The sequence below is a fragment of the Cebidichthys violaceus genome, unplaced genomic scaffold (genome assembly GCF_023349555.1).
Source record: "Cebidichthys violaceus isolate CVI_PGR_0920_01 unplaced genomic scaffold, fCebVio1.0.p SCAF_27, whole genome shotgun sequence".
NCBI lineage: Eukaryota > Metazoa > Chordata > Actinopteri > Perciformes > Stichaeidae > Cebidichthys > Cebidichthys violaceus.
The window spans coordinates 287,501-309,555 of record NW_027176450.1 but is presented as its reverse complement, the minus strand read 5'-3'; the positions used below and the strand labels follow the sequence as shown (position 1 = coordinate 309,555).

The window sequence follows — 22,055 nt, the reverse complement described above, 5'->3', positions numbered from 1 at the left end:
TGGCAAAGCTGTAGTTTGAGTCTTGATAAAGGCATGAACCCAAGTCATTGTGAGAGAAAGCATCTTGCTATTTTAGGTGTTTTATTGTCAGCGTGTCCTTGACGTGTGTTGACGATGGAGATGCTACAGACTAGTGGAAGTGGACGGGTGGATGGAGCTGTTGACAGCACCAGTCTCCTTTTCCCAGGAGAGCTTCCCCCCATCACCAGCACCATCACCTACTGATGCAATGTGACATCAGCCACTCTCCTGCCAACTTTGCAGCATTAACAGGGTCAAAACACCACACACAGGCATACACCCACACACACACACACAAACCACTTATCAAGACCCAACCATTCCCAGTGCACTGTTGGTGTGTTCAGGCCAATTATGCCCGTGTCAGTCTTTGGTCCCTGCGGTAGAGGTGACATTGCCAAAGAGGGAGAGAGAGTGGGCCGCCTTAATGAGGCCTCATGGTGGCTTAGAGGTGTATGCGCAAAATACTGCGTGAGCACATGTCTGCGTGCGCAACCGCAGGAGTGCTGGTCTGCTATAATCCACTCTTCTGTCTGTCTTTTCTCCTCTCAAGGTCCCCCCAGCCATTTCCACCTCGCCGCCCCTCCAAATCTCTGTGTTTTTAAGTAACCGCTGCTGTCTCATGATGTCATTGTGGCAAACTGATTTGGGTTCTGAATAACTTGAGGGCCTGTGTCCCAGAAATGGAGCATAGCAGCTTTGCATGCACACGTTCTAAAAAAAGGAGATGGGATTAACACAGTGGATAAGATGTAACTGTTCACTGTGAAACGATTCACCCCGGAGGTATAGCTTTGAGCAGCATGAAGCAGGATTTGGTCTCTCTTTGAAAAAAAATGACGAATGAATGACGACCCAAAGTTTATAGATCCACCCATTTTGGATTATATGGTCATGGAGAGTTTATCACACAAAACAATGCCAGAAGGCCACCCATACTAAAGATGTTTAACTGTAAAGCATCAAAGAATTAGTAATCTTTAACCGTAGCTGTAGGAATCATGTATGTAAAAGCTTAGAGTCAAACTTTGTGGTTCAACAACATCTACTGCTGTTTGATTGATTTTTAAAAGGTCAGGAGAAGGATTCTTTCTGTTTCCCTCTCCACTCCCTCAGTACCAGACGAGGGTCAGTACTGGTGAGGTGAAAGCCTTTAAGAGACACAAAAAGCTGGGAGAGAGACAGAGCATGAGGACTCTGAGAAGGATTGATGATAGCAAGGCTTTAATTGCTCCCACAAGAAAAGAGGTTATCTTTTTTTCCTTCCTTCTCACCCTCTCTGAGCCTCATAAATATGCAGGGCAGAAAAGAAAAAGCCCAGATGAGCTGCAGGGCAGATTAGAGAGGACTATAGAGCAGGATCCCGGTTTGTTAGCAGCAGTTTTCAGATCCCTTGCATGTGTTTCTGCTCTGCACACACATTGCCTGGCTTTCATTTGTCTCAGCCCATTTCCACAGGCTACTGACTGCTACCAGGAGAGCTGGGAAGTTGTAACGGGGCAGTCAGACCTTCAGTGCAACATCGCCCCCTGGTGTTGTGCGTGACCTCAAGGTAGATGGGCCTTTTTTTAATGGAGGACATTTTGACTTGTCACAGTAGGAAACGATCAGGTGTAGATATTGAAATTTGGTTTCAGGTGTGTCACTGTCACTGGAGCACTTGAATAGCACAGAGCCATCATTAGTGTTATTAGTAACACCTGTGCAAGTCAAAATGTCTGCTGTCAAAAAGGTCTACTGAGTAGAGTGGGTGGAGAGGACGCGGTTCAACTGTTGTGGCTAATGCGCACGCGTGTTTGTAAAGTTTTATTTGTGTCCTGGAAAGGAAAGCATGTGCATTTGATATTTAAAAGTCTAACACAATGTTCCATTTTATCTCCATTCCTTGGTCCGTCATCTCTGGCCTTTGGCCGCTGTTCTTTGAAGCCTGCCCAAACCCATCAATGTCCATCGGACTGTCACCATCTGTTATGGATTAAGCTGCTCCTGGAGGGGGCGGTTTGATGTCGGGGTTCCAGCATCCCCGCTTTATTCCACGCGTCAGCTTTTACTGTAAACACTGTTGTACAAAAAACAAAATCCCAAAAGGGATTGCTTTTTCAGGCCTTTCAAGCCAAGAGCAAACGGGCCGTTGCACCAGTTTTGGACTGCACGTCTGGTTTAGCTCTTAGCATACTGAGACGGGGGCTCTGCTGGGCCATTTAGAGGCAAAGCTGGGAAGCCCTGTTTGGAAGCTTTTCCCCTAAACCCCACTGTGTGGTGTTGTGATGTATGCATCCCTTGGCCATGCCTGACACTAGCGAGCCTGTCTGAGCTCATGTCTTTGCTGAGTAAGAGGCCATGGACAGAGGCCGCATTGTTCGTCTAAAGTAACCCAAGCTCAGGGCGGCTGCTGTCCAAGGGGGGATATCAAGTTGTTCTCTCCCCACCGACAACACAATCCTAGCTTAAGCCCGGAGGCTTGACGAGGGAGCAGAGAGGCAGCTGACTGTTTGGACGACAGAACAGTTCAAATAAACAGCTCAGATCCCAAGCAGCCTCCCCTACACCAACCCTCCCTCGCCAAGCATTGCAGTCCCACAGCCATAGCTCATCGGCATGAAGCTTGCCAACAGCTCTCAGCTCATTTGTGGTGTTATTTTGAAAAGCATGTTGATGTGGCTGCACTGAGGTTTCCTGAAAGCAGCAGAGAGAGGAGGCTGAGAAATTAGGCCTGGTTACATCTCCCTGCTTCCCATTTTGTGAGCGATGGGTATGTTTACCACAACATCAACAGACCACACAGCATTTCCAGGCTTGAGGGAAGGAGGGATGAAAGTAAGAGTGGAGTAGAGAGGAGAGGAGAGGAGAGGCGGCCATTAACAGCTTTGTTTCTGCCGCGGGTGTCCCGCTAATCCGACTGCAGTGAAACCTGAGCACGGGGGTAATGAGACGGCACTTGACACGTACACATGCACGTAGACGCATCGGCTGCTTCTGTAATGCTGGTGAAGATTTAAGAAGCAAAAAAGGGTTACATGCAAATTGACACTTCACCAGATTTTCAGACATTTGATCCATGCATTCATTGCCCTCTCTGGAATGACTTTTCCTGATACCGTTTTAACACTCGGTGCAGGCTGCATTGAATCTGATCCGTGTGAGCAGCCGGTGTGCATGTGTGTAAGACCAGTCGGCCCCATTTGAAGGAGAGCGAAAGAGGCCCAGACTGATGACTCTCTGGGGACAGATTTCTCTTTCCAGCTCTCAATGCCTCTCTCCCTGGTGAAATCACGGTGGTGTCAGTGTGTCAGCTCGGACTGTCACTCTCCTTATTGCTGCGAGCCAGTTACTCTCATACCTCATGCTTCCTGGCTGAAAGAAGGGGTCAGGGGGAGAGCAGCAGCAAGAGGGAAAGAAAAAGGGCTTTTTCTACACTTGCCACAATTGGTGAGCAGAGCATCAACACCCCTTGATGAAATGGGAGAGTCTCAAAAGAAAAGAAGGATAGAGACACGGTTGTGTGTCACCTCAGAAGAGCCAGCTGTACAATTACAGTTATTCTTGATTGCTTTGATGCAGCAGTCAACTCAAACTCCACATTTTCGAAACAGTTAACACACAGGCCGAAACAGTGGCACTCATGGTCGAAATGACACATTTTGTTTGCAAAAGGCTCTAACCGTGCCAAAACATTTAAAATATGCAACAAAAGCAAATTTTGCCTTCAAACAACACAACTTGCAAACAAGTGTATGAGCTCTTCCAATCAACCATTACACAGTGGACAACAAAATACAAAATACAGCACTCAGTGCGAATCAGTGCACCATTGCTTGTCATTGTAGCCAATTACTGTACGTAGCTTTCATGCCAGTGCCATTTGTTGTCAAATTTGCCTTCTTGCAAAGAATTGGATCCAGAATCAGAAATGCTTTGATGCAAATTTTATTGATTCCATTGATTCTTTTTTTCAAACTGTGGCTGAAAACTGAAATACTTTAAATATTACACAAAATACATGTAAACCAAAATAAAATCTATTACAGTAAAGTATAAGAAATAGCCACTATTGATACTCAGTCTCTTCTGTCTTGACGATGGGGCCACATGGCCTCATCCACATCACATTCAATATCCTCTCTTGCAATGCACCGAGGGAAAAATCTTCTTGCATGCCTTATCCAACCTTGACATTCCTCTGCACCTGTTTCTTGGGCAGCAGCAGTCATTGCATTCAGCAAGGGCATCTGCTCATAGGGACGGTGATCATAAACCTTCCACCTCCAAGCACTGAAGAACTCCTCTATGGGATTCAAAAATGGGGAATATGCTGGAAGGAACTGCATCATCATTCGAGGGTGTACTGCAAACCACTCATTGACAAGGCGAGAGTGGTGGAACGCCACATTGTCCCAGATAATGACGAAGAGTGGCATGCCAGGCCTCAACAGCCCTCTCTCCTCAGGTGGGATCAGCCTGTCATGAAGTGCATTCAGGAATATTATGAGGTGCTCGGTGTTGTATGGGCCAATAGTGGGGATATGGCATAGGACACCATCATTGGAGATGGCAGCACACATGGTTATGTTGGCGCCCCTCTGTCCTGGAACTGTGATAGTGGCCCTGTACCCAATGAGGTTCCTTCCACGTCTCCTCACTTTACAGAGATTGAAGCCGGCTTCATCAACATAAATGAAGACATGATGTGGCCCCTCAGCTTCAAGCTCCATTATTCTCCAAGTAAAAAAAGGCAAAATGACAATGAAAAGTGACTCCAGTTGACTCTAACTGCATGATATGACAAGGCATTACAGTATACTGTAGTAATGTTTCCTTACCTCCACATATTGGCATCTGGCCTCCTTCACAACGTCAGAGTTCCTTTGAAATGGAACTGTATAGAGCTGCTTCATGGCCATATGGTTCCTTCTTAGGATGCGGTCAATGGTGGTCACACTCACGTTGTTGATGTTCCTAAACATGCCCTGATCTGCGATCACTGCTGCCCTGATTTCACGCAACCTTATGGCATTGTTTGCCACAACCGTGTTCACAACAGCTGCCTCCTGCTCAGCACTAAAAGTTCTCCCTCTACCACCAGAGAATGGTAGCCTTTGGATTCTACAAAGAATACATGTAATGGGAGTGAGGAAACAATTACATAAAGTATATCACTGAGGATATTTCTGTATATACTGTACAGCAACATTACCTGTTTTCCTGTCGAAAAATTCTGACAATGGATGCAACAGTGTTTCTGTTTAGCACAGGTTGGACTCTTTGTCCAGCCTCTCTCAGTGAAAGACCATGATTGATAACGTGATCAATAACAGTTGCCCGAATTTCATCAGAAACCTGAGCCCTTCCAACTATACCTCCACCTCGCACTCGGACTCCTCTTCCTCAGACCCCTCTACCTCTTACTCTCACTCTCATCTGCCATAGACCTCTTCCATCCATGTTGGCAAAGAACAACCCAGACGCTGCACCTTTTAAGGCCTGCAGACTGATTGCTAATTGAAGATTTGTGTGAAGGAGTGTCAAACAGGTGCTTCAGTGATTTCATACTGATGTAGGTAGTTTCTAATAGTTAGGAACAGATGGTTTCTTTTTGGTTACCATAGCTAAAACAATGGAGTTTGGACTGCTTGAATGACATCCGTGTTAACTGTTCTGCAAAAGGGTGGGGAAAATGTGTCAATCCAATGAGAAAGGGTTAACACATTTGCAAGAGGTGTCTTGTGCTCTGCTGAGACAGTGACGATGAAAACCGAGTGGATCCCAGTTTCTTTAAGCAGGTCAAAGCAATCAAGAAAAACTGTAACAGTCCCCACCTGTTGGCTGGTTTGGTACAGTCCGCTTAGCTGACAGGGCTTCATGGAGGACAGGCCAACACTGAACCGATCTAGGCAGCGGACATACAGTAGAGCTACAGTGCATGCACCTCAACCAGAGTGGCATTGGACCTGTTGACTGGTAGAGTTTGTGTGTGTGTGTGTGTGTGTGTGTGTGTGTGTGTGTGTGTGTGTGTGTGTGTGTGTGTGTGTGTGTGTGTTTAAGAGAGTGAGAGAGAAAAAGAGTGCAACGAGGTGTTTATGAGTGGGTTTGGGTTTTTATGAGCATGTGGCTGTAATTGAGATTGAAGCATGTCTGTGTTTGAAGTTTTGTTGGCCCAACAGGCAATTCTCTATTGTTCCTCTGAGCTGCCACAGTGACTGACAGGAAACACATGTGGCAGTGCCAGCCAGCATGATTTGAAATACTTCCAGTATGTCGACATGCTGGTTGTTGTTTTCTGACTGATTTTTGCTCTGGGTTAGTGATTTGACACATTAGTTTATTCTTGGGCTGCAACTAACGATTATTTTAATAATCGATTAATCTATAGATTTTTTTTTTGATTAATCGATGAATCGGCGGGGAAAAGGCGAGTGAATAAAAACGTGTCTTTAGTCTTGCAAACTATTCCACCCCTGCTTTACTACTGTTATTAACGAGCTAACGCTAACTTGTCATGCTTGTCAAGCAGGATAACGAGTAAACAGCAGCACCAGAAGAGCTACTGGAGGGACGTTACGTTCCTCACTTCAAAACGGAACAACAGTAGGATTCTGTAGTGACGTATCCTGCTGTTGAACTCCCTTCCTCCTCATCAAGGACTCCAACATGTTTACGCTTTAGATGCTGAATCATCACCGTGGTGCTCCCGTGTCATGCCATGTCGCTTTTGCATATCTTGCAATTAACACACTTTTTCGATTTATTCAGTGAGAAATGCTCCCACACCTTGGATGACTTAGGTCGTACTGATTTCTCTGCCTCTACCATGTGTTTCAGAACAACGTTACGGGTCTCTCCGATGGTCTTTCCTCTACCTCCGCTCTGCTCTGCGCTCAACTCAACTTTTTTTTTTTTATACCCAAACATCTCCGCGACTTATTGAGTGGCGTAATAATCGCGCGACACAACAAATCGATAATGAAATTCGTTGCCAACTCTTTTAATAATTTAATTTTATCGATTCGTTGTTGCAGCCCTAGTTTATTCAACATTCCTCAGACACTGTGAAAAGGTGCCTGCACATTGTACTTATCACATTGCCTTTGGTGGGCGGGTGCATGTGGTACTGCAGGATGTGAAGCTCATAACAGCACATCTTAGAATGCCCATCACATACCAACCTCAAGTCAAATCATTTAACCCGTCGCCTTATTTCAAAGCACCCTGTTTTCTTGAAGGATAGCCAGAGATTGACTCGTCACCTTGGTGCAGTTCAACACACAAATAAGACACAGTTCTATTCTCCAGCCCTGAGCAGTAATGCATATCAGCAGCTGAGCTTTGCAATGGCAAAGGTGCGTGCTCAGCGTTTTTATTGACAAATGGGAGTCAATGGCAGTTTATGCTTTTGAGTTGTGGTCCGCAATGCCTTTCAGCTGTAAATGTTTGCACGTAAAATAGGGATGAGGCATTTAAGTTCATAAATAACGTCAAAGAATAGTTGTTTTGCTGTTCTTTGCGCAAGTCTGCACTTTGCAAGAAATAAAATGTAACAAAGCAACCTTTAGATCAGAGATCATTGTCATGTCACAATGCCTCAGCATTTTTGAACTAGCACCAGTACGTTTTTAGATGTGTGCACTCTCCACACTGTTTAATTCATGTAGCAAATACTACCTCCTAACGGTACCCTGGTGAGTTTTGGATCACTGCAATGTTTTTATGAGTGGGCCTCCGTTGCTGCCGGTTTCATGCCACTCCACTGCTCGACGTATAATGACAGTGACAAGCCAAGAAATATTGCAAGGTGCCTATGAAGGCAGTAAAAACGAAGACTGCAGGCTAAGAAACATGGCTGTAAACAATTGATGTAATTGTTTTATGTTGAGGGATTGTTCGTCAGAAATGATTTGGATGTGTCAGTATGATTTAGAGAGGGAGAACAATCACTGAAGAGGCACACGCTCTGTGTATATGATCCATGGTTCTGGTTAAATGCGTGTTGACCGGTCAAAGGGCTGACAGAGTGCAGCGGCTGCTGAGAGGCCCACAGTGCCGTACACATGTCAGCAAGCTTCTCGCTTCTCCGGTCATCCATGACACTTCTGTGAGTCTCTCTGGGGAACAGCATGCACACAAAGAAGGAACACCTACCATTTCTCACTCGTCACTAGTAGAGACATCGGGCCCTGTGAGAAGCCCCCATGGCTTATATACATGTGACATGGTTGAGGTCAGATGGCCTGGCTTGCTCCACAGCTGCCTTTGTCTCTCGGTGTAGTTTTACAGCACTGTGATGGTGTGCGCTGACCAATTGCTGTGCACTGGAAGGATCCTCGTTACACGCTGCTGTTATTTCAAAGCCTCAGTGAGCCTGGGCATGACAGCCAAACCCGCAAAGGATCTGTCAGCCACGGGCAGCGAGTGTCCCCCTGAGGGCTGCCCTGCACAGGCCCCTGGCAGGAGAAGTCTGGCCCCTTGGCCGGCTTTCCGCCCACCCCTTCTGGCGGTTCACCTGTGCCAGCATGCCCGTCATCGAGGCCCTGACCCAGCTCTTCTCTCGTTACATTCTCTCCAGCCTGACCTCACACCCTCAGGGATATATAAAGATTTGTTCTCCAAAGGCGAGCTGGAAACGGGACACCCTGCTGCCACTGATCCCACCGATACATCCTCATGTGCACGTAGAAGATGGTGATGGTGTTTTGTTTTGGGTTTTTTTTGGGGGGGGGGTTAGGGGGAAGGTGTTCATGTGTCTAGGCGTCAGGAAGCAGATTTTCCACATGCTGGTGGGGTGAGAGCGAACCAGTTTAGAGCCATTACAGGAGCAGCTGTAATCAGAGCCTCCGTGGGTGGAAAAGCGTTGTCGCTGCAGCTCCCCGTTAGTAAATGGCTTCATTATGACGAGAGAGAGGAGACAGTGCACACTGGCTCTACCTGACAGAGTATGAATGGAGCACGGATGGATACTAGCGAAGGTAGGTAGCGCTCTGTGCTGTACTGTCAACATGTGTGAGTGCTTGTTCCCAGCGGTCTGGCAGCCGCTCCTCTATGGCGTTGCATCTGTCAGAAGAGCTCAGAACATTCAGTGGCTTACTAAGCCCAATTACCCCACGATTGCTACCATTTCACAGAGGATCACCGTCACATCTCAGGAGAAGAGTCAGGGGTTTATGTCTCAGTTAACCGCGCACACCATGACATCACAGCATATACACACACTATTTATATTTACGTACGCACTTGCTTTGACTTTCCAGCTTGTAATACAAAATTCATAAACCAAATGAGACAGGCATGAAATATAGATGTTAAAATGGGCGGCTTAACAGCTCTCCCGCCTCCCGCCTGCTTTTGGCCTTTTGCTCAATCACCGCTTGTTAAAGCAGCGGTTTGTGTTACTGTGAGGGTATATCGGCACGCTGTGGTGTTCTCACCGAAAGACTACACATGTCACGCTCTCGCAGCCAGAATAGTTGGCCCGCTCACCTAACCCCCAACCCCATCTTTATTTCTGTTTGGCTTCCCACTCCCCTTCCCCGACCACCCCTGGGAGTCTAGCACTAATAAAACAGCTCCAGTCCAAGACCCTCCACACGGCAGGATGTCCAGACTGTGTAACCCAACACCCCTCTGGGCTCTAGCTTTAGAGAGCTGCTGACATGACGGAGAGGCAGGGAGGGCCAGCAAGGGAGCGTCCATCATTGTCAGGCCCCAGCGCCCTGAGCTCCCATCTGGGGCATGTCCAACACGCATGCCTGTGAGCTGTGAACTCGTTGCTGTGAGGTGCTCTGACACTCGGGAGACACGGGAGGGTATCACAAAGTGTGGTGTTACTGCTCTTAGAGCAGCTAATGCTGTTAAAGTCTTCAGGCCTGAAGAAAGGAGGGATAAGGAGCTAATAGACTGGAGATTCTCTGGAGGCTTTGGCTATGAGATCAGGGAGAAAGCTTCCCCGGCTGAGGTTACTGACACAAGGTTTTAACTTCTCTGTGACCTGATATCAGACCAAAGTGCATGTCTCAGCTCTTCCACTCATAAACATTACATTTGTAATGCTTGCATGTAGCTTTTAGCAAGGCAGGCAAAATAGGAATCAACCATTTCCTCAGCAAGACTCCAAACTGACAGTCATGTAAAGCTTCTGCAGACGGACTGTCTCCACTTTGGGCACCGGGGAAGAATATTAGAACATCTGGGATCTCAAAGCACCTTCCAATCCCACAGATGTGGGAGTTGAGATCAGATGTCATCCACTAATGTGAACTCCAGGGTGTACCACTGCCTTCCCAGAGAAGGAAGAGAAACGCTGGAGAAAGACAGACTACTGAGTGTGTGGGCACTGCAGGTTTAAGCACGGGTAGTTTTCCTTAAGAGGGCTGTTGTATTGGACTGCTTTACAGTGTGTAGTTGTACCTAATAATCTGGCAAGTTGCTGTAAAGACACAAACACATGTCCAGAAAAAAGGAAGGACAGTGTGTTGTATATTGGCTCACTGGTTCTTTTATGAGCGCGTGTGAGCAAGCGGCCTGCTGTTTATTGTTCTCTTCCGTGTGGGCGGAAGATCTGTTAAAGATGTCTGCCATTATTAAGGCAACTGCAGGCTCCATTGAGAACAAATAAACAGCCTGGTCCCTCACCGAGGAGCTCTTTGGGGAACATATGCTGTCTAAACCACTCCTGAGGTCAGACACTTGCTGCTCAATTACAACTCTAATTTTGTTGTCAGAAAAAATATGGAGATAGAAGAGGGTCGAGTTTGCGGTGTTTTCCATCTTCTTTTTTTTGTCGGGGACTAAATGGTTTCCAGACTAAGCCCCGAGGCAAATTCTCTTTAAAAACATTCTGCATAACTGAGGACAGTGAATATTTTTGAGGGAGATTTTATTCCACCAGCTTCTGAAAGCCCAGCACAGAGGGAGCTCCTGATTGTAATTAATGTTTACTGAGACATACCAATGCAAGATGGAATTTTCAATGAGGGCTACAAATCCTTGTTCAGCGCACAGTGTGCACTTTAATTGATTCAACTTGAGCAAACAGTCTGTCTCCCTGTGTTTATTTTTCTGTTTTCTGAGGAGAAGCAGGGTGGCGATGTGAGCGGAGGAAAGACTTCTCCTCTTCCCAACAACCTCACCATTGTTACCTGCTGCGAATCCAGCTTCACCGGCCCACACAGTTTTAAAAAGAATATCTCTGGACCAAATTAATCAGTTTGTTGTGATTCATCAGCGTCTTGGTGCATTTTTCTGCAAATGCATTGTCGGCTTGAGTGTGGTAAAACTGTTGCCGCTGGAAGATCGATGTGATCCGTGAGAGGTTTGGGCATGATTCTGCTTACTGCTGCACAACAGGGAGCGGGATAGAGCATACCAGATGGAGATGGAGAAAAAGAGTTACAGGGGCGACAGTGAATAAGTGCAACTTGGAAGGTCTCTATCAGTTGTGACAGACAGCTCTGGGTTTTGGAGTTGTCAGCGCTTCTCCTTAGAAAGACTTTTTTTTTTTACAGTGCCTACATGCTACATTCTCTTCCCCATTCACACCAAGCTAAATGCAAAGGTACAGCTTTTTTGATTGCGAGTCAAAGTAGATTATTTAGTAAAATCCCCCACCCATACATCCAACACGATATACATAGTCCTGTGTTTATATTCCTCACCTCTGTTTTTTAGCTACAATATAAAACATGTTGGTCAGTCGGTCCGTCACTTTGTTCTAGATAGAAATATCTTAAAAACTGTAGGATGGGTTACCATGGAATTTGGTACACACATTCATGGTACCTATTTGAAGCATCCTAATTAATTCGTTTTTTCTTCTAGCACCACCATGAGGTTGACATTTGTGTTTTTTAGTAAAATGTCTTTTAGATGGATTGTTAATCAATTTGGTCCAGGTGTTCATGTTCCCCAGAGAATAACCTTACCCTTGGCTTTTCATCTAGCACCCTCATCTGCTCACATTTTTAATTCATGCACTACTGTGAATTGTGTGTGATCAAATACCTGCACAAATAATGACATTCCCATCAGCCTCAGCTGTACTTTGTGTTTAGTGCTAATTAATAAATGTTAGCGTAATAAGAAGCTAAATAATATGGTGAACATGAATAGTACACCTGCTAAACATCAGCATGTTAGCATGCTGATGTTTAGCATTTCAAAACAGCATCGCTGAGAATAAGCACAGCCTCACAACACACTACGTCTTGTTGCTCACCCCATGTGACCGTCTCCCTCCCCACCAGATGATAGTAGTAACAGCTAGTGTTGCAGCATGGCCTGCAGTCAGCACCCACAGGTTACCTGCCATTGCATCATAGGTGCGTGCCCCTGAGGCCATGATGCAGAGCAGGCTGCCCTCCCTCCAGACCTGCTCCTCCCTCCCTGTTAGCACCTGTTTCCTGGATGCTCTCATCAACTGCACAGCTGTTGCTGCCTCCAGCACAGCAAATCTGTCCGTCTTTATGGCCGTCTAGTTGTTGTAAATAGAGACGTCAGCAAATGAAAATGACTTGTTCTGGGCATTATCTGTTACAGTTGTCTATTTAGTTCAATAACACTAAGGTCACAGGCACTGATGTGTTGGTACATACCAAACCTTACATTGGCCTCAAGGCAAACCATCATTTTGACTGAAGTATTTGTGTACTGCTGTAACCCCCTGAAAAATCTCAAAGTACATTCATTCAAGTACCTAAGCACATTTTGATTTTGGTTCCTAGTTTCTTTATCCAGTAAAGGATCTGAAAACTCCTCCCACCCAGCAGTGTTCCTCATTAGAAAATGAGGAACTGAGACAGAGCTGCTACTTCCATCTCATGCTTCTCAGCTGATCTGGCTTTGATTAGTGCTGTTTTCTGGTAATTTGGCCAGACTGCGGCCTCTCTTCGGAGGCTCTAGCACAGGGGTGCCCAATACGTCGATCGCGATCGACGCTCAGATCACATGCCATTAAAAAAAAAATAGATGTCCTCATGGCATTTGCCACTTGATTGACGTACATGGCAGCCAGTCTGAGATCACGTCTTTTCTAACTGACGGGTCACCACGTATGCGCGGTCAACCGCAAAACTCCGGTGAGCTAATTAGTTAGCCTCCCAATTTATTTCTACTACAGAAGCTAAAGCTGCAGCGCCGTGATTTGGGGAAATTCCAAAACCTCGCGTCGAGCTGGAGACGCAAGGGAAGCCATGTGCGCAACTTGGAGGATGAGATTTTGACACTACAGGCTGACATTCAACTGAAGTCCAGGGCTCATGGACAGTTTTGGAACTTACTCACAGAGGAAAAGTACCCAAACATGACGAAATGTGCATGTGTGTGTGTGTGTGTGTGTGTGTATATATATATATATATATATATACACACACACACACACACACACACACACACACACACACACACACACACACACACAAGTGTGGGCACCCCTGCTCTAGCATCAGTGCGTCTCAGGGCTCAGCCCTCTCTGCATTTGGCCTCTGTTCAGCGCACAACTCTGACTCGCACACAGCGGCCTCAGCTCAGCTGTCAGTCTCGCAGCTCCTGCTATGTGTTAGGTTGTTGGTTTTGTGTGATTGAAGCTATGCGACCCCTGCACGGATGAAATCCCTTAAATGAGTGTGAGGGTTTAGAAAGCCGTCGAGCTGCTATTTTGAGGAAGATAAGATGGAAGGGGTGACGGCAAGGAGCGGAGGCTTGGGATGTCGCAGAGGTCTCAACAGCCATCAATTTGTCAGGATGTCTCCAGGCCTGGGTGGAGGCATATCCACCCACACACATGAGAGAGAGAGATTAGCAAAGTGGTTTTGGCACGAGTTGGACGCTAATGTATTTTTTAAAAGGGCAGGTGCCGGCCTGCTAGTCACGCTTTTTAAAAGATGATGTTGTTGGCGCTTGTTTGTTAATCATTAATATGGGGCCAGGTTGTATCCAGGGAAGACAATGAAATATAATATGCTAAATGAATCCCCTTATGTTCTGCAGTAATGACCTAACAGCATATTAAACTTCCTAATGTTCTGCGTCTCACGTTGCCAGGCCTCCTCTCACTCCCTCTGTGGATCTTAAGGCAGAGCAAAGATTTGAGCCATTTGTCTCGAGCATGGTTGTACCAATTCAGATACCTTGCTGATGAAGGACCATTAACCAACCAATACACAGGCCTATTAACCCTGCAGGCTCAACGTGAGATTAGCAGCACATTAAAAAATGCAAACAGTAAATACAGCTGCATGGCGCTAATGAGCTGTGGTCCACTGCAGGACAGTAACAACAAAGGTGAGATGAAAAACAGAGCACAGCCTGCATACAGTGAACTTGTCGCAGTTTTTGCTGACATTTTGTCATCCACAGTTCTCATACTGTGTTATTGGTACTGGTATTTTCATGTTATCACATTATACCAGATCAGAGTTGTAGCCAATCTGATGATTACATGCTGCAGTGTAGCTTTAACCACATAGGGAGATACAAATCAGGAGCGGTGCTGTTTGTGTGTGTGAACAGAAGGAGATGGCTCAGCCCGGGATAATGAGTTATCCCCCTAAGCCCCTCGCTGGGTCCCCTGACATCCATCCTTAATGAATGGCTTTCCTGTGCACTCACACACACTCACACACACACAGCTGACCCTCACAAAGCCCTCCTGTACCCCCTTCACCTCTTAAATCCGGCTTCTAGCTTTTACCTCCCCGACCAACCGGGGAGAGCCTCATTCTCCGCTGCAATGCTCCACCGCGAAACGCGCGCTAGTTAGAAGTCGCAAGACTACTGAAACGTTGAGAAACAGCAGGGCTCTGCATTTTGAGTAACCCAAGCGGGAATTGCGCTTATTTGTTTCCAGGGATGAAGAAGACTGACAAATGAACCCTCACGGGAGGGAAGCTGGCACATACACTCTTCTTCTCTCCTTCCACGGCTCCGCCCGGCCCTGGAGTCTTCATTAGGACCAGAATAGACGCCCCTTTTTTTTAACGTGTTAGCACATTCTCAAAACAAGCCGTGGACCTCGGGGACTGAGAGGTGCAGCGGGAGACCAGAGAAGTGGGAATTTCTCCTCTCCCCGTCTGCTGCGGTGACGTTGTTTACGAGCAGCAGTCTCTCTTGACCGGTAATAGCATTTGTAAGTGGAGAAGATTGACATGGGTGAGGGGGATGGATCTAGGGCTGCTGGGCTTTCCTGTTCAGGGATGTGTTTTGTGTGCGGACTGCCAAAGAAGAGAGATGGTTTCTCCGTAAGGAGGTGTCAGCTTTGAAAACTGACACCTCTCTGCATTATGAGGGGACTTCTCTTATTTGTGCTTGTCGACTAACAGAGCCTATTACAAAAACACTTCAACCTGGCAGAGTGTGTCTTTTGTCTCCTGACAGGCTGGCAGATGTCCCTGTAAGCACTCCCACACAGAGCAGGACTCAATAGCTGTTATTGTAGATATTGATTGCGATTTTGCACCAGGAATTACCTCCTTTGACCCTAAACTACGATATCACATGCACCAGGGGATTGCTAATACCTCGCTTTGCATTGTAATGCTAATGGAGAAGGTTCTGGCAGGGCTCTGTTAGCTCAGCCTGCTCCCGGTGGGGTTGGTCTGGAGGGTATAGTGTGTCAGGGAGATGGAAGCCCGCTGTGACAGGCTGCAGCTCTTGAGTGCAGCCCCGGAGAACTGGGTCCCATCTACACCTCTTTGGCAGGTAAAGGATTTAGCTGGCTTCCCTGAGGGAAGGGGGAGGGGGCCTCGCTCCTGCCCCTAAACCCCCCCTGAGGCTTTGGGAGAGTTAATTACAGTTTATGTATGCACTGTCATCCCCCATGAGCCTCTTTTCCTCTGGAGCAGCCAAGCTGACTGCTGATCTCTGAGCACTTTGTTCTGTAGGAGAAGGTCCCTGCTGAGAAACACCCTGGACGGAGCTTATTAGCTATTGTTCTGTGTGACTTCAACATTATACAGCTGTTATTATTCATTCTCCGTATTAATTCACACTTTGTTCTTAATGGAGCCCAACAGGGCTTCTAATGGCAGATAATTGCTGTTTTTGGCAATTACTGAAAGTCCATAAAATGAATCCTCACCTTGTCAGACAGAAAGCTAAATGCACACCCATCCTTCATGCTACGTGGTAAAACAAATGAATGCGTGCAGCGTTCTTTAATATTTAATATGCAATATAATATAGCAGTCATCACTCTGAAGCCTGTTTGCATTTGGTAAAGGAAAAACAACAGATAATTGTTATTTAAGAATTAGTGTAGTTTTTATTTGGATAACTTCTTGACCTTGGGAGAACTGAAAGAGAAGAAAGTAGTTTTGAAGTATCTGCTACTATGCAAATGTCCATGCAAACCTGTGTGTAGTTTGAACGAGTCAGCCACAGTTAGTTTCTGTACACTATAGATCCCAGCTGCGCCAGTCAGTGGGAGGTACATGCTGAAATGCCTCATAAAGAAATCGGACCAGAATACATTTAATTTGTCTGGCAAATGGAAGTTCTTTCATCCAGGGGGGAAAAAAGAGAAGAGGAAAAAAAGCTAGAACCTTGAAATGAAGGTGACGTTGTTTTGTGTACGATACAAACTGATTCAGCCTGAACAAGAAAAACACATTTCAGCTGTGTAGTTTGTCCCCAGGGACGGTGTTAAAGGCTGCATGAAAGGGCTCAGGAATTGGTGCTTATGCTGGCACAGCTGCAAACCCCAGAAGGGTGTGTCGGTAGGAGGAGTAGCAAAAGATGTGTGTCAGTTTGTCAGCTCAAAGCACACACACACTAAGCATGGCAGTGGAGATGATGGTTAGAACGACCAGAGTCTACAAAAGGCCTGTAGCACACACACACACACACACACACACACACACACACACACACACACACACCCTTTGTGAGAGCTAGAAATGAATGCAGTGTTTCTGCATGAAAGGAAGTCATGCTCACAGAGCTGAGCATCTCTGCTTGGTGTATGTTCACTGAAAGCCACGATCTTGATTGGGTGTTAGCAGCTTCTAATCCAGTAAAATGATATGTTGGAATGGACAACCAGCTTTGAAACTAAAGATGTATTTTCTCTTTCTGTTTTATACAGTTCCAGATTTTGGCATCCATGTGCTCTCCACCAATGGCAACCAGGAGCCTTACGGGCCAGGCCTCCTCCAGGTGTCAGGCCTAGAGCGCAGTCAGGAGAGGAGCCAGGAGAACTGCCGGGACCCCCAACCCCCTGCATCTAGCACCCCCAGTCAGCCTCTGCCCCCCCAAGCCGTCCCCCTAACCCTTCCCCAGCCATCCGTCCCCCGGCCCCTGTCCCCTAAACGGACCCAGACAAACGGCCCCACCCAGGTTCCGGCCTCCACAAACCTGCCCCCACGCTCAGAGGCTCTCCCCAGGCCTCGGACGCCCGCAGCCCTGCCTCTCGCTCAGGGCCAAGAGCCCTCGCCGCCCCCCCCTCCCCGGCCACAGCATCAGCTCGAACTGCTGTCCCACCCCCGGCCTCCGCCGACGCCCAGCCTTCACCCACAACCGCCATCGCCTGCCGTCCCCACCCATCACCCTCACCAGCAGCACCCCAGCCAGGCCGGGCCACACCGGCCCCCATCACGCTGCCACCCCCGGCCCCTTTCTGCCTACAACGGCCACAGCCTCAACGGTCACAGGTAAGGCTAATAACAGACAGCCTCACACATCGGCGCATCACTTTGTTATAAAAAACACTCACGTCTCTCATGTCCTCATGCCCTAATGCGCTCTGATGCAGAAAATTGTGTACAGCACAGTGCAGGCAAAACCTCCATATTCACACACACTTGAAAATACTAGAATATCTCTTGAGCTGGAAGTACGCATGATGCCCGATCAGTATGTAAATTGCTATCAGGGAGAGCTTGAAGTTTCCTGAGCCAAACAGTAGCACTGATTATTAACAACGGAATAAAAGGGCCATACTGCACCCTGAGTGCCTGCGATTTATTAGCCACCCACATTGTCACTGGGGCTCTGTATAGATTCCAGACCCAAAACCCCCCCAATTACACTGGCTGCATGTGCAATAGCTTAGTTCAACCTTGAATTTTATTGTTGTGCTTGAGAGCAGGAGGGAAATGGGCTCAGAGTGGTGATATTCATCATGGAAAAATATTTAATACTTCAGATTGTTGGAAGTTTTAAAGTATCCTCAGCGTTATTCCACTTTGTATGTTCAAAATACAGCATGATCACTGTTATTATTCATGTTATTAAAAAAAACATCAGCAGAGCTAGTCTGTTGTCCGTCTGTTGAGAGGCACTGAGCCCTATGAAGCTCTCTCCATTAATTTAAGACTCCAGGATAGCTCCTTCAGAATCCACTCAGTCCCAACAACAGCTCTGCCTCGCAGGCTCTCAGGACTTGGCTTTGCCTCCCTCTCCCTGTGCCAGCCCTGCCAGTCTGCCAGTGCGCCAACAGGGCCTGGCACCCGCTGTGAATAATCACGGCCGGGGCCCACAGCGGAGAACGGGCGCTGCAAAGGAGCTTTTAGGCTTGGCGCGCGGAGCTGTGGAGACGCAGGCTCTGTGACTGCCCCCGGGGAAAACCCACACACACTACAAAAGACTGTTTGCTTACACATGCATACACGCCCTCTCACTCTCTCATCCCATTTCCGATGCACATGTTTCCTACCTGGCTCTGGAGGAAGTGCCTTAACAGAAGCCGTTCAAAGACAGATGCACGTTCTGTTATGCTTGCCAGCGGTAGTTTATTTGCATCCGAGGGTGTTGTGAGTGTGGTGTTTTCGCGGATCATGTTTGCCCTGGATTCTGTGAAGCACAAGGGAGAGGCAGGGAGGCGTTTGTAAATGGGGGACAGTTGAGGTGTGAAAACACTGTGCTGGGAATTGAGCGTCGGAGCAAATGGAGATGAGGGGATGCGGAGGAACAAGTGTTAATTTTGACTGATCACGCCTGGCTTAACCTGGCTCCCTTCTCCATCTTTCTCTCTTTTTTTATCTCTCTCTTTACAGCAGCAGCAGGAGCAGCACCCCAGGCACCAAGCCCCACGGGCCCCCTGCTCCCTCTTTGCACCTCCCCCACCACCCACCTCCTCCTGCGGCAGCAGCAGCAGCCTCCACCTTCCCGCTGCCCTTGGCGGCTAACCAGAGCACCCCCCACAGCTTCCCCCCTGCCTTGCAGTCCTCGCCGCACCCACATCACCCCAATATGTTCGCTCCTCCAGCGGCCTTGCCTCCACCACCACCACTTACGTCTAGCACCCTGCCAGTACCCGGACATCCTGCTGCTGGGAGTGCCTACTCAGGTAAATAACACAAGCTGCTTCCAAACATCCCCACATCGCCCCCAAGTGATGTGGCAGAGGATTGCATATTCAGCTGACTAAAAACAACATAAAGCAGACTCTTATTTTAGCCAGTTGTTGCATCAGGTTGCCTGGACGGTCGAGACACATGAGAGGTACACAAGGAATCATTTCAGCAGCATTTGAGATGCATGTTACCCTTGTAATTATTTAAAGAAACAAGCAACCGAGTCCAAGATAATCCACATGTACTCATGCCAGCGGTTTATAGTCGTGTGGACAGCTCACACTCTTTCTGTCATGCTGTGATTGATCGACTCTCTACACACCAGTAATATCCACCAGCAGGTCAGGCCACATTGCAAAAGCGATTACAGACCCCGTGCACATTTCCACGCAGTGCCGTCGAGCTAAATGTCAGGGTCAGTGTGGGAAGAGAAGGGGGGCTCACCTTTAGCAATGTTCCCAGAACTTCCATTTTCACCTTGAACGGTGTTCATGTGCGGAAAAATCTATTTGGTCAATACGGAATGGGGGGCGCTGGATTTTGTTCAAAGGATACTAATGAAATTTTTATGAAGATAAAATTCCACCCCCACTCCCAGCCCAATAAAGCTTCAAATGAATGCAGAGAAAATTTTGTAGTGAGTCACTGTGGAATAGGAAGGATAAGGTTACATCTGGAGCAGATGTAATCTCTCAATGCACGTTTTGTTGAATTTAGAAGAAAAGCCAGCGATTACTTGAAATCCATTCCTTCTCCACAGGCTGCCCAGAGGTTATTAGAACAACAGATGTTGTTGTCTCAGAGGGCCTGCAGTGTATCAAATCACAGCATTTGACAGTTCCAGCAGTCAGACACTTCTAATCATCTCGGGCCTCGCTTACATTTAAAATGACATGCTGATAATCACAGCCATTTCCTGGTTTGCTTTTTTTGTAACTTTGACATGGCTTACTTTTTTAAGACCTACGTAGCGCTCACATTGGAGTCCGGGGCCTTCCTATGTGTCTCTGAGGGGTGAAAATTAGGAATAACGTAATTTCACTGTAATTTAATTTACAAATTCGAGACACATAAATAACAAGTGATGTTATATTTTTGTCTTTCAAAACTTTCACTACAGCCTAGCTTAGACGTCATTACCAAACCCAGTCCTAATCCTCCCCTCTCTTCTCCAGAGCAAGATCTTCTGCGCCAGGAGCTCAACACCCGTTTCCTGGCCTCCCAGAACGCTGACCGTGGCGCCTCGCTGGGCCCTCCACCCTACCTGCGCACAGAGTTCCACCAGCACCAGCACCAGCACCAGCATCAGCACCAACACACCCACCAGCACACCCACCAGCACACCTTCACGCCCTTCCCCCACGCCATCATGCCCACCCCAGCACCGCCCATGGTGCGTACCCCTGCCAGAAATGTGAGGATAAGTAGAGCACACCTGTATTGGGTTGGAGGGGGTGGAGAGGGTCAAATCACCGTAGACAAAATGTTTTCATGTCTTTTTTTTTTTTTTAAGTTTTGCATGTGTGGAGGAGTTTTTACCTTGTGATTTTGAGAGTGAAGATTTTACACAGTTCAACATGTGTGTGTGAGCGGCACGCAAGCCTGAGGCTTTCTGTGGCTGCCAAAGATGACCATGTGTCAGTCCACACTATAATCATGCCTTTATTTTCCCAGAAAGCCTTTCTAGTGTTTTCTCTGGCATACTCTCCGACTCCAGACTTGAGTCGCCGTTATTTTCTAAATTGGCAATAACTCGCCCGAAGCATGTTAACTTCAGAGCCAGCTTTCAGAGCACAATACACTTAATTCATTCTGAATTTAATGACATCATTTGGTCCCATTTGGGGGTTTTCATTACTGGCAAATGTCTTGCATTAAGAGCCCCACTGCTTGTTGGGGGAGACCACAGGCAATGGGTGGCTGGACCTACAACTCAAACAAACACACACACACATTCATAACTGTCTGGCCCATAGAGGGTTCCCTTGGCTCTGATGATACCTCAAAGGCAGCATGGCGAGGCCTCTGACAGCTAATGAGGCCATAAAAAGGCTCTTTATGGCTGCAGTGTTTAGTCTTGACTGGGGAAATGTTCGCCCTGAGCCTTCGCTGCGCCACTAAAAGGAGGCACAGAACCCACAAAAAGGTCTTCAGATGATCAGGATGAAAACAGCCTTGTTTGTAAAATCTGTAGAACTTTGAATCTCAGTTGACATTTTAGATCTTGAATCATAATGTCAATCTGTTTAGTCCTAAAATACACATAGTGATGCATATTGTGTCGGCCTGAAATGAATGAAAGAGGTCAATGCTGTTACAGGTTCTCATGTTTTCCTTGCAACTTTGTACTTAGCTCTGTTTCATTTCTCCTACAGTTTGAAAAATACCCAACAAAAGTTGACCCCTTCTACAGACACAGTGTAAGTTTCCCTACTGCACAGAGCTCTGTGTGTGTGTGTGTGTGTGTGTGTGTGTGTGTGTGTGTGTGTGTGTGTGTGTGTGTGTGTGTGTGTGTGTGTGAGAGAGATGTATGGTTTTTATGCAATCGCTCATCCACTTCTTGATGGACACTGTAAGCATCCCAGCTGTACCATGTCACCCTTCGGCCCCAGCAAATGTTGTGGTTAATGAAAGACTGCTGGAGTTTTAGATCTCGGAGCACAAGATTTATTGTGCTACTACTTTTTATTTGTATTTGCCTGCTAACAGTAGTGGCTTGCTCACCATTATCACTCACTAAAGGGGGCTTATTGGAAA

The 22,055-nt window shown here is 47.1% G+C and overlaps 1 protein-coding gene across 5 annotated transcripts in view; it reads left to right on the top strand.

Annotated features, from left to right (window-relative positions):
• Positions 1 to 22,055, top strand: part of auts2a (activator of transcription and developmental regulator AUTS2 a) — a 309,983-nt gene that overhangs the window by 280,368 nt on the left and 7,560 nt on the right. For 4 of the 5 annotated variants that reach the window (XM_068721152.1, XM_068721151.1, XM_068721155.1 and 1 more), the window contains 4 exons: positions 17,090 to 17,654; positions 18,999 to 19,291; positions 20,474 to 20,712; positions 21,674 to 21,718. In XM_068721152.1, the coding sequence (XP_068577253.1) occupies positions 17,090 to 17,654; positions 18,999 to 19,291; positions 20,474 to 20,712; positions 21,674 to 21,718 (1,142 nt within the window). The remainder of the gene's footprint in view (positions 1 to 17,089; positions 17,655 to 18,998; positions 19,292 to 20,473; positions 20,713 to 21,673; positions 21,719 to 22,055) is intronic. The other variant, XM_068721154.1, reaches the window with a different exon arrangement.